At 44.5% G+C, this 12,616-nt stretch overlaps 1 protein-coding gene across 1 annotated transcript in view; it reads right to left on the bottom strand.

The window, feature by feature from the left end:
- Positions 1–9,188: 9,188 nt before the first annotated feature.
- Positions 9,189–12,616, bottom strand: part of FLRT2 (fibronectin leucine rich transmembrane protein 2) — a 92,501-nt gene continuing 89,073 nt past the window's right edge. Inside the window, exon 2 of the mRNA XM_029597723.1 lies at positions 9,189–12,593. Within this exon, the coding sequence (XP_029453583.1) occupies positions 10,214–12,196 (1,983 nt within the window). The 5' untranslated portion in view covers positions 12,197–12,593 and the 3' untranslated portion in view covers positions 9,189–10,213. The remainder of the gene's footprint in view (positions 12,594–12,616) is intronic.

Raw genomic sequence — 12,616 nt, 5'->3', positions numbered from 1 at the left:
GGCGAGGAGAGGGTTAAAAGGAGGGAGTTTAGGTAGGGGGGTAGGGAAGTTCCCTTCAGTCCGCTCCTTAATTGGAGTGGACTGGGAGGAAACGGGGGAGTCCGGGATGCGTTGCTAGGCGTAACTTACTAAAATCCTCCACCCCCTGCACGTGCTGCCCGCACAAGCACGCGTGGATTATAAAATCCAGCGTGCACGTGCCCATGCTGGGAACCACATGGACATGCGCGCGCACCTTTTAAAATCTACCCCTATGTGGATTAGATAGTAATTACAGTACCTGAATGTAATCCACTTTGAAGTGCCAGGAGTGGAATATAAAGCAGAAAAATAAATAAATCTGCACGAGCTAGATTTGCAAACGGCTGAGGCAGCGTGCATGAAAATCTCTCATGCTCATTCATTAGGGATATCCTGAAAAGCTGACTTGTTTGAGGCCCTCAGGGCCTGGATTCGAATAGCACTGCAAGAGAGTCGTCCATTACATAATTGGAACTGATTTTCCATAGGTTCATCTTTTTGCTTTCAAGCTTTTAATTGCCATTCATACTGCACACAGACCAGTGTCGGAAAGGTCTTTGAAGAGATCATGTCAGCTCACTGCATGCACATTAAGCCAGTATAAATGTGCCTGGCCGCCGTCTGCGTAAATGTGCATGCGTGGAATCTTTAGGCGCACGCTTTTATTGACAGTAAGGGTGGCTATGGAGAGGGCTTTGCACGTTGCACTTGTGCTCATACTCTCGAAGTTTCCAAAGTATGCACGCATTTTTTTCTCAGCAAAACTACCCAATCAGCAGGCATAAAGGTACGAGGGTAGTTTTTCTGCAATAATTTTCAAAGGGAAGTTCTGCATGTACTTCCCCTATGAAAAGCAGGGCAAAGTCCATGGGTGAAATGTAGTTGCCGACTTTGCACTTATGTGGGTCCATCTTAAAATTACTCTTAAAGGCCTAGTCCCATTTTTGGCACTGAAGATACTTTGTTACACTATTAGGGGTGTGCAGCTAGAGAATATGTAGTACATTTGTTTGTATTTCTTTAAACTTTCCCCATTCATTTCATTGATTTTGTTCATTTTGGGGAAATCTTCATTTCCATTTAGTGCAGATTACAGTGGCGTACTAAAGGGGGGTGCGGGGGTGCGGTCCGCCCCGGGTGACAGCCGGGTGGTCGGCGGCCATGATGTGGAGCCCATCCCGCTTGCGCTAGGAGAAGAGGGAGGCCTCCGGGCCGCGAGCGGAGGCTGCACCATGCGGCCGCCTAGAGCACCCCGGCAACTGCATAGCCTCTTCTTCTTCCTCCTGCCTCCCCGCGGCCCGGAAGAGGAAGAGGTGGGTCCGTGTGGGCGGGAAGAAGGAAACGTGGCCTGAAGCAGGAGGAAGAGAAACAGCGCTGCCCACCCTCCCCACCGCAGAAGCTGGAAGTAGAGCTGCACCAGCTCCCCCCTTGCCGCCTCAAGAAAAATGAAGAGTCCCATCTGTCGCAGGGGCTGAAGGAGGAAACTGCTGCCGTGTCTTCTAACGGGGAGCCAGGTAGGAAGTGAGAGAGAGTGTGTTTGTGTCTATGTGTGTGTTAGCGTGTGTGTGTGTGTGTGTGAGTGAGAGTGCATGTCTGTGTGTTAGAGTGTGTGTGTGTATGTATGTATGTGTGTGTGTGTGGGAGTGAGAGTGCATGTCTGTGTGTTAGAGTGTGTGTGTGTGTGTGGGAATGAGAGTGCATGTTTGTGTGTTAGAGTGTATGTGTGTGTGGGAGTGAGAGTGCATGTCTGTGTGTGAGAGGGGTTGTGTGAAGGTGTGTTTGTGAGAGAGAGACAAACGGAGGGAGCCTGTGCAGAGGTGTGTGAAAGTGTGTGCAAGAGAGAGAGGGAGCATGTGTGAGGGAGAGGAGAACAGGAGATCACTAGGCGAGGGGGGGGGGGAGGAGAAGGGATGGAGAAGTGAACAGGGGGAAGGAGGGACAGAGAAACAAATCTAAAGGGGGGGGAGTTGCCAAAGGAAGTATCCACCCTGGGTGCCAAATACTTTAGTTACACCACTGGGGCATTATTTCAATATGGTGCACACTATTACATTTAGTGGGGTCGATTTTAAGACCCATGCGCCCGTCCACGTGCGTGTGGTTCCCAGCACACGCACATGATCGCACCGATTTTATAACATGTGCACACCAGGGCATGCATGTTATAAAATCCGATGGCCGCGCGCCCATGTGCGGGCAACCCGCGACTCGTGCATGGGGGGGAATTTTATAACCTATGCAAGATGATGCGTTCGGCCAGTCCCCAGTTCCCTAACCCTAACCTTCCTCCCTCTCCTCCTCTCCTCCTCACCCCCTAAACTTGTCCTAAATGTCCCCAAATTTTTTATTATTGTACTTACTGCTCCTCTGGAGCAGAAGTAATCTCTCTTCGCCTGCCGGCACACATTTCCCCAGGACAGCGTCGAATGATGCTGTCCCGGCCCACCCCTAGCCCACCCCTCCCTGCCCAGACCACATCTCTTTCTTTGGGCTCGGCCCTTCGGCATGTAATGGGGGTTATGGGCCCTTTGTAAAATGCGTGCAGTGGGGCAGATTTTCAAAGCCTAAGCATGCAAATCCAGGTGGATTTACGCGCGTAGGTGGGGTTACGCGAGCCGAACCTATTTTTCATAGGCCCGGCGACGTGCGCAAGCCCCAGGACACGTGTAAGTCCCGGTGCTTGAAAAAATGGGTGGGGTGGTCCGGGGGCGGGGAGTGGGCGTGGCCAGAGTTCTCTCCACTGCCACTGGGCCCGGGGATCGCGCGCCACCAAGAGGCAGGCGCAACTAACAAAATAAAGGTAGGGGGGGCGATTTAGGTAGCGCTGGGGGGCAGGTTAGATAGGGGAAGGGAGGGGAAGGTGGGGGGGGCCAAAGGAAAGTTCCATCCGAGGCCACTCCGATTTCAGTTGGCCTGGATTTCAGAGCGGCCTCTGAGGGAACGGGGAAAACCGTCGGGGCTCCCCTAGGGCTTGGTGCACGCAAGGTGCGCTAGTGTGCACTCCCTTGTGCACACTGACCCTGGATTTTATAACATGTGCACGGCTGCGCACACATGGCCCAGTGCACGCAAGGTCCGGCCACACATTGGACTAGTGCTATGCAGTTCCAAAAGACGAAAACAATTGTGTCATAGAAAATTATATTATCCATGATTTAGGGTGTGGAGAGTATGAAACGAGCTGCTTCGGTTTCCCCACTGGCAGATCTCCAGTATCGTGCTAGGCCTTTCTGGAAGCCGTACGCCATAGCTACAATTCTCAAGGGTGGGACTATAAAAGCAGTTCCCAAATTTTGGCCTTGAGAATCCTACATGGATTTGATCTTAATGTATATCAGCATATATTTTGTTTAATAAGCAGATTTATTTGTATTTTTTTGTCATCAATTGGGACAGATTGGGTAGGCCAATTTGCACTTTATCTGCCCTCATCTATTTTTTTCATAGCAATTTTATAATCTTCAAGACAAGACTTGATAGAGTTCCTCGAGGATTGGATTTGGGAGCCAGTGGGATAGTGGGTTATTATAGTACGCCAGCTATTGGGCCACTATTTAGCTGAAGGACACCTACAAGGGAGGATTTGCATATTTCCTAAGAATTAAACTAAACACTTGTTGGGCCACGAAAAAGGAAGCAATTAGTATCTCTAATACTGACTTTGATATCTCCAGCTTGAAAATGTCCTTCAGAGCTTTTCAATCTTAAATTAAGTTCTTCAGGCATTAATAACCCAAGCTACAGTAATAACTTTAACAAGGTGAGGGCAGCGAGTCTGCTAGCTTTGGGTCAAGCTGTTTTATACGTTTCTCCTCTCAAAAAGTAGTGGGAATTAAAATGATATATTCAAGAATTAGTTTCCAGGGATACCTATTATAAATAGCCTGCCAGCTCTTTCCCAGAAAAAGAGGGCCCCCTAGTGGTAGCAATCATCTTTTAACTAAAGAAATTGAGCAGAGTATATATGGTTGGGGGCCGATGCAATAAATCAGTGCAGAAAATGGGTGCTCGATGTTGAGCGTCCGCTTCTCTAACGCACGACCAGCCACCTCTCCTGGGCCCGAGATTGAATGTTTAAATGAGGGGTTGCACTGCCAAGGAGGCGCCAAGGACAAATGCGCACATCTAGCACCTCCTTGGCAGCAGGCGCCCAGGAGAGGTGGCTGTCAGGTGGTTTGTCAGCGGGTTAGGAAAATGGACTCTCATAACATTGAGCGTCCCTTTGCAGGTTAGGAAAATGAACGCTCGTAAAATTGAGCATCCTTTTTCCTAACCTGACCACCGACACACTTCAAAAAAAAATTTTTTTTTTAAACCTTTGGTTCCTCCAACTTAATATCGCCATGGTATTTTCTGCTTTTCTGTACACTTTTTTGGGCTGCTCTGGGCAGGCGTTGATTTCTGAGTGCAAAAATGTGAGTCGGGTGCACACTTTTTTTTCTTTTGATCTGGGGAGAATAGCGAATAGCCTCATCAACATGCATTTGCATGTGATGAGTGCTATTAGTTTCACGGGGGGGTTGGATACGTATTTTGGATGCACTAATCCCCTTACAACACAAGAGCTGGTTGACGCGTGTCCAAAATGCGCGTCCAACCATGGGTTAAACAGTGCGCTCGGCTGAGTACACTGTATTGCATCAGCCCCCATGATGAGTAAGGGTATGTATGTGTCATTGTGTCTGCTCTGTTGCTTATGATTTCCTTTGCCAAAATCTACAGCCTTATCCATGTCCTCTTTAGTAAAATAACAGAAATACAAATAAATGTCCAATGATTTAAGGGTTACTAGGTTAATGCATATCCTCAAAGACAGGTTAAACCCATCCTAGTGTTGCCCCATTGCATCAATGGACTTGCAGTCTTATTTTTCTCCAAGAAATCAGAATTACAGAGGCATAGATAGAAAAGAGCAAAACCAAGACTAGTCTGGCCTGTCCCCAATGACCTGAAGTCATCCAGCATGTCCATAGAAGATGTGTATGATTGGGAACCTTATACATCTGCCAGACGTCACCAATAAATCTTCCCATATGCCTATTAGACTCTGCAGCTTCAAGGTGAATCTAAGAATGGTGCTCATGCCACAAGATCCAGTGTCTCTGGAACCTCCTCTGTGTCGGCAACCCAACAGCCTTTCCCCGATGTGCCGAGGTCCGTCTGTTTGCATTTGACAGCAGGGACTTTGCCTTTGCTGGAAAACAAGCCATGAATTAAAAATAACACAACGGCTGCCTTTCTTTCATAAAGTAAAACTTTAATGTCTCTCGTGTTATAAGTTAGAGCAAAGAAATGCTATAAACAAAGAATTAAATGGAAATGATTTAACCACTTTACTGTCGAAGCTAAGACCTGACTCCCTGTTTTATGCTTTAATAAAGTGCAATGGGAACACCATGGTCTGCCAACCATCTGCATATTCAGTTTTCATTAGCAAGATGGGGGCTTTGCAAGGGAATTCACTTGCTCTGAATGAAAATTAAAAGTTACGAGTAGGATTGTACTGAGCAAGGATATTGACTAGATCATTACCATTTTTGCTTAATCTTCTTATTCTGCTTCATGCTCTTTTAGCCCTTTAATTATGTACCCAAGGGAAAACTCCCAATATGTTTTCAGCAAACAGCTTAATAATTGAAGCAATTATGGATTGTCCAAAGGGACCACACATTTCAGGGGAGTATTCCCATGGGAGAAACCCTGACAGATTAGAAAGATATTCTAGGGCCGGTCTCCGCAGTATCTACAAGCACATTGTATACTGGGAAAAACATTTGCATCGGTAGTCCATATTTTTATTTTTGTAATTTCAGCATGAACTGCTCTCCTGAAAGCACATAACATTTCCTAGTTTCACCACTGTAATGCCACCTACCACTCCTCCTTCCCAAGCCCCCCCATTCTGAAACAGCTTAAAAGGGCCTCCAGAAGCTGCTCTATCCCCGGGTTCAGTAAGCCTAGTGGGGATTTTTTCAGTCCCAATAAGAAGAAATGTCATGCTCCCAAAAATAGAACTTTTCAAGGATCCACCGTAATGACACCCACCAGCACACTTGCATGATTGTCCTAGCTGGTGGCTGCTGCCTTCCCCCCCTGCATCCTGGAGCATGAATTCTTACTGGTTACAGAGGCAGGGAGTCCAAGCATGCTTCAGACACACCGGACAGAAACAGAGAGAGAAACAGGACAGTTCTCTACCCAAAGTAACCACACCAGGAAGAAACAAAAATGCTAAGATAGAAATCAGTGGCTAGAAATACTAAAAAGCTTCCCCCAGTGCCGAGCGATGCCGTGTTGCAGCTTTTTGTCTGGCGATGGGTCTTTCTGTGTGGCACATCCCCCAATCACTATAGATTGTAAAAACAAAAAAATGTGTTTCATTTTAATATAGCCTCTGCCATCCTGCATTTGTAGCTAGCAAGCAGTGAGATTCTGTAGTTATGTTCAAGAAAAAAGGAGATTGGATTAAAAAAAAAAAAAAAGATGAAATGCATACTATTATTGAACTTTTCAATTTAAAAATATATACTTTATGGAGAGCAGTTCATACAGGCTAATAAAAGCAAAGAAAGTTCACAGAAACAGATGACTGCTAAAAGCAACCAAAGTCAGAGAAAAGCAGAGTGCATGATCATTTCAGCCTGGCATAAATTTCTGTGCGCACAAGGTCTGTACATCGCTGTTGCATGTCTTGTAGGCGTGTGTCCTCCTTCAGAGACGCAGCATCGGTTCACGATTGCCGATGATGTACGCGCGACTTAACAATTAGTCAGCATGGCAGTTGATGGCCAGGGTACTCACCAGTAGTAGACCAACAATTTTAAAGGGAAATAATCACATGACAGCCATGAAAAATCTAATGTTAATCAGCATCTTCTAGAACAGTAAACAATTGTCAAAATCGGAAGTTTGCTCCACCAGAAATTGAATGCTGTAACATCATGTGTTCTACTGGAAGTATCTGGTTCAGTGGCACTGGTAATCTTATTTTGATTAAGCTGCTTAGCAAAATAGTCATCGTTTGTGAGGAATATACAATGCTGTTTTAAGAATGAAAACTATAAAGTGATTTCATTTTTCGGGGAGGACATGGCAATTAGTAATCCTATCAGCATGGAGATCTTGGAGGTGAGCATATAGGAAAATAATCTTCTCAATCCTATTTGTCCTCCTTATCTTCCTGTGCAGGTGGTTTATTACTCTCTCTGTTTTGCTCAGTCAAGTCAGACCGAGAAAGAGAGAGAGAGAGAGAGAATGACAAACCAATAACAAAAGAAGCTAATGAGGAAAAAGAGGGCAGAAAGGGCACCTTCAACCTGAGTCCACTGTTAAGCAGGGGTTACAAGTGCAATCCCCCTAACTCAGAAAATTTAGCTCCTTAGACCATGTGGATCCTTAATAAGCTAAAGCTAAGAGGCATGGGGTTAGCAGTATCAATTAAACCCTAGTGCCAATGAAAGGGCCCAGACTAAAGGTCTGTGATTCGAATTAAAACAAGATGGCGGGGCAGACTTGATGGGCATCAATTTCATTGTTTCTATGTTTCTAAACATAGGGATTGTTGAGTCATTTTGGATTCAATCCAGGGTCTCTATCCTTTCAGACTTACCCATTATGGTTGGCTTCAGCTCAGAAGATTCAAATCCATTTTTGTTCAAGTCTAGGTTCAGATCCTGTCTTCTAAAGGTATTCACAAACTATTTATATGGGGAAGAAAGCCAAATTTAGCTTTTGGCCCCAGATGATCCTGAAGTTTTGTGAACACCAAAGACATTTCTGTGGTTGAGAAGGGAGCCAAACCATGATCTTCAATTTACAAACACTAACTACAAATTGTCTCTCTTCTTCTCTTCAGATGCTGCAAAAGACCTGAGCTGATTCCTATCTATTTCTCCTTAATCATACCCAACCTTTTTCCTATCACCCTCAAATACTGAAGCCAGTATGTTATAGGAGTGAGGGTTCATGCACAGTCACTCCTGAATGCTTGCTTTCTCTGTCAGTTTTTCTCTCTCTCTCTCTCTCTCTCTTTCTCTATATATATATATTTATATATAGTTTATAGCACATAAATGTATGGATTTGTATAGAGGACAGCTTTCAAAATCATTTATCTGGATATGAAGGCCTGTATTTAATATGCCTTCTTCTGTCCAGCTAGAAGTATGTGTATACCTTTATCTGAGTATAAAAAAGGCATGTCCTTGGATGTTTAGGAGAGAAGACTAAAACATCATGCATACATTTGGGGGTAGATATTCAAAGCTGGCCGTGTAAGTAACTGAGCTGATGAGAACTTATCCGGCTAAGTTATGATGTATAGTCAGCAGCATGGCGAAGCCGCTGAATATACGCATATATATACACGCTTAGCCGGATAAGTCTACCCAGATAAGTTTAGTCCTGCTCTATGGCACGTCTAAACGTACATGTATACTTATGTAGCTAACTCCAAATATCATTAGTTAGCCATATAAGTAATATGGCTAACTTGCTCCACCCCCAGTCAGCACAGTACACGCCTACTTTTTGTGCGTGTAACTTTTAGCCATATAAGGGATTTATATGGCTAAGCGGCGGCTGCTGAACAGAGGGACATAGTCAGCAACTGCTACTCAGCAGCATAAGTCCCGCCTATCCGGCTAAATAGCGCTGAACGTGCTATTCCACCCTTGCTTGGCTGCCCACACAAATAGGAGGCACAGAGCATGCAAGCATTTTTAGAGTGTGGACCTTGCAGTTGCTAACCTTCAAAGGGACATCAAATCGAGTTATGTGTGGGTCTGCCCTTTGAAAACTGGCTGTAATGTAGGCGGGCAAATAGTGCTCACGTATACTGCAAACAATGAGGGAAGTTCAAATTTGCCCCCATCGGGGTATTTTTCTTACAGCCCAGAAACGAAAGTTGGCAAACATGCACAGAAGTTACCCCACTCTTTAAAGTGGACTTATGTGCGTATGCTCGCTTGACCAATTATCCCACCAAGTCTACCCAAACTCTACATCTTCTAATTTGTGCCCGAGTTAGCCAAATATGCACATACTTCCAAACCTTTCCCCAACTCTGAGAACACGTCATCTGCTCCGTCCGGGTACACTTAAGCACATACAGGATAGACACGTGTACGTTTATCCACATATCGTGCAGGCAGTTTTATAACAAGCCATAAAGCAATACTTTACCCATGGAAATCCCTTTTTTTTTTTTTTTGGTTTTGATTACCCTCATAATGTATAGGCTACATCATAAACCCACACAACAGGGCACAAAATGGAGGAACATTTTCAGTTTCTAGATGAAAAATACACAAACATGGTTTTTTCCTTGAAATAATGAGAAAGCAGGCAGCAGCTTTATATTATGAGCAATGCGACGACTGCTCCCTAAATAAGTGAAGCTATAAAGAAAGGACCAAAATGCAAAGATCAAAACCCCAAACTCTCTCTGCCGAGTTACGAATCGTGTCGGCTGTCTCCAGTTGAAGTACAGCACAAGTCGGAGAGGTGCCGCTGGCATTTGGAAAGACGTACAACTTAATGCAGGCCCTGCCATGTTTAACCAATATGTACTTCTTCTAATGAGTTATTACCGGTGTTCCGAATATGCACTTATCTCCCTGCCTTTGCGAGAATAAAAGGAATACTCATTTACAGTGCTTGCTGCTAAGAAGTTGTATAGTTCCTTGGGAATCTGGTGGTGATTTGTGGATGGCTGCCGATAACATTTCGGAGGATCCATTTTTAAAGTCATGGAGCCTCTAAGAGTATCCCAAATCCCCCCCTTGGCAGCCCAAGGGTCACAGATGGAAATATCCAACTTTTCAGTAGTCAGCACTGATGACTTCAACAGCAAAGTGAATAATATAATGCGTATGGTAAGAAAGATGTCTCGTTTCTCTTCCTTGACCATGGCATTGGGTTCTTATTGTACAACCCTGTACAGTACTTCAGTAAAATTTTTTAAAGATTTAAAAAGCAAAGAGTTACAAAACCATTTGCAATTAACTGGAAATAGAAAAGATAGCACTTTTTTTTAAAATTCCATTATATAGTACGTTGTATAAATTACAGAGTATTTCAGATGCGCAAATGCATCTGGGCAACATTTATCAAATGTAAGTTTCCTTTTGAAAGCTGAGTTCCTGTTTTATTTGCTTTGCCTGCTTTCCCCCCCCCCCTCCCCCTGCCACTATCACGTGTGACAGTGTTCCAAATCTGAGACACTGCTGTTCTTGCAAAATTGCAGGTTGTTGGGGATGTGACAGTCTGTATAATTAATACCCCCATTTGGGGTGTAAATGGGCTGAAGTCTGAAATCTCCTTTAAGGAGCTGGTCATTATTTAAGGAGACAATCTGAAAGCTGGTCTCCGTCATCTCCAGGATGGAGTTGTCCTTCTTGGTGCCCGCCTCACAGTAGTCATCTTTCCGGCGGCCACGATTGTATTTCCACTTCTGGGAGGTATAGCGTCCTTTTTTGTGCATGTGCCAGCAGAAGATACTGAGAAGGACAACTAGTACAATGATCACTGCTCCCCCGATTAACCCTGCTAATAAAAAGGGAGAGCCCATGCTCTGAGTAGTTGTCTGCTCGTGGCTGGAAGCTGTGTTGCTGCCATTGTTTGTAAGGGAAGCCTTGGTTGTGGCCTCTGAGCAGACAATATCTTCTCCACCTTGGAAGTTACTAGAAGTTTCCCATGGAGCCAAACAAATCTGATAGGTGGATTTGGGTTCTAAATTTACCAAATGTTCCATCTCACCTCTCACTATCCGTTCTTTAATAATTCCTTCGACCAAGCTATGGCCCATTTTAACCCAAGTGAGTTTGTAGGCCAATACAGAAGAAAGAGGCAGCCAGCTCACCTGGATATATGTGTCATTCACAAAATGGATAAAGAGTTGAATTCGTTCACCAATAGGAGGTGTCACCTTTTGGTTGACCTCCTTGTCAGGCACAGTGGGAGATATGGATGCAGTGGGTGTTGTGGATATGTATTTTATACTAGGTACAGGATCTAATACCATAGGAGCAAGTGTGGTAGGTATAATTGTAGCAAGGACTTGGGTGACAGGTGGCAAACCAGGAGTGGTAGTGGGACATGATAGCATATTCACATTGAGCTCCCTGACAGCCATCCCTCTAACCTGGTCTGGTCCTTGGCACATAAAAGCCCGAACATTGATGGCCGCAGGAAGAGATTTGAGCCATTCAGTGACCCATTTAATACTGCAGTCACAATACCAAGGATTATTCCGGGCAGTAAGTTGCTTCAAATTGGCAAGGCTATCAAATACCCCTGGTGTCAACATTCGAAGCTGATTGTTGGAAATATCCAGTCGCTCCAACTTATGGAGATTTGAAAAAGCTGTCACAGGAATATGGTTGATCTGGTTGTCTTGTAGATTGAGTTTAAGTAAGTATGTACCTTGGAGATCAGTAGGAGGAGTAGTCAGAGAATTCCGCACCATTGAAAACTCCTTAAGCTTAGGTAGATAACTGAATGTGCCATCAGATATCCCTTTGTTGGTAAGGAGATTGCCATCCAAGATCAAACGTTCTAAACTTGTGAGATTTTGGAAAGCCTGATTTGATATTGTAGCAATACGGTTCTCATCCAGCCGCAGTTCTTGCAAGTCTACTGGAAGTCCAACTGGAACACTACTCAAGTGATTTTTGGACAAGAATAACAGCTTGAGGCTAACAGCTTCTCGGAATGCCCCATCCTCAACCCCAACAGTTGAAATGGAATTATCATCAAGATGCAGTTCTTCGAGTTTCAAAAGCTGTGCCAGGGCTGCTCTTGAAATAGTCTGAATATTATTTTCTTGGAGATGAAGCACCCTGACATTTTTGGGAAGGTTCATGGGGAACTCATCCAGCTGGTTGCCATACAAGTAGACTGTATGCACCGACTGGACATTGTGCAGCTCTGTGGGAAATCCAGCATTATTAATTTGGTTATTGTGGAGGTAGAGCACGGTTACACCCTCCGGTATCCCAAGAGGCACGGAGGTCAAGCTTCGCTCGTTACAATAAACAAAGTTTCGGTCACAGCGGCATACGCTAGGACATGCCATAGTTCTGGATACCTGCAGGTATAACCCCAAGAAGAAAAGAACCCAGAATTTCAGCAAAAAATCCCAGTCTTTGGACCACATTCTAGTCCAGAGGCCCATTTCCAATTGGCAAAAAAAAAAATACTGCAGGTAAAAGCAGAAACAAAATGTGGACAGCAATAACCAAACCACTGAAATCTACTTTTGCTATATTTATGTCCAACGTGGTGGTGAGAAGTAAACTCCTTTAGGCCTAAGGTAAAATAATTCTTTTCTAAAGGTCTATCTTGTGCCCTTGATAGAAAAGCCGTAGTCTCATTATCCAGGGTTGCACGCTTTGCTGCTTTCATCCAGAAGGAATGAAATGCTGATTAATAGGTTATCCTTCTCAGCCGGCAAGAAGCAATTTAAAGTTACTAAGAGTCAATCGGAAGTGGACAGGAGTAGCGATACTTCCTTGTGTACCCTTCTGTCGCTCTGTAAGGCTCTCATCCGTTTTGTGCTCGACTTGATGTGCCTATTTCAAGATTAAAAAAAAAA

Source organism: Rhinatrema bivittatum, chromosome 4, assembly GCF_901001135.1.
Source record: "Rhinatrema bivittatum chromosome 4, aRhiBiv1.1, whole genome shotgun sequence".
Taxonomy (NCBI): Eukaryota; Metazoa; Chordata; class Amphibia; order Gymnophiona; family Rhinatrematidae; genus Rhinatrema; species Rhinatrema bivittatum.
Note: the sequence above shows the minus strand (reverse complement) of the source record. Positions and strands in the feature narration are given on the sequence as shown.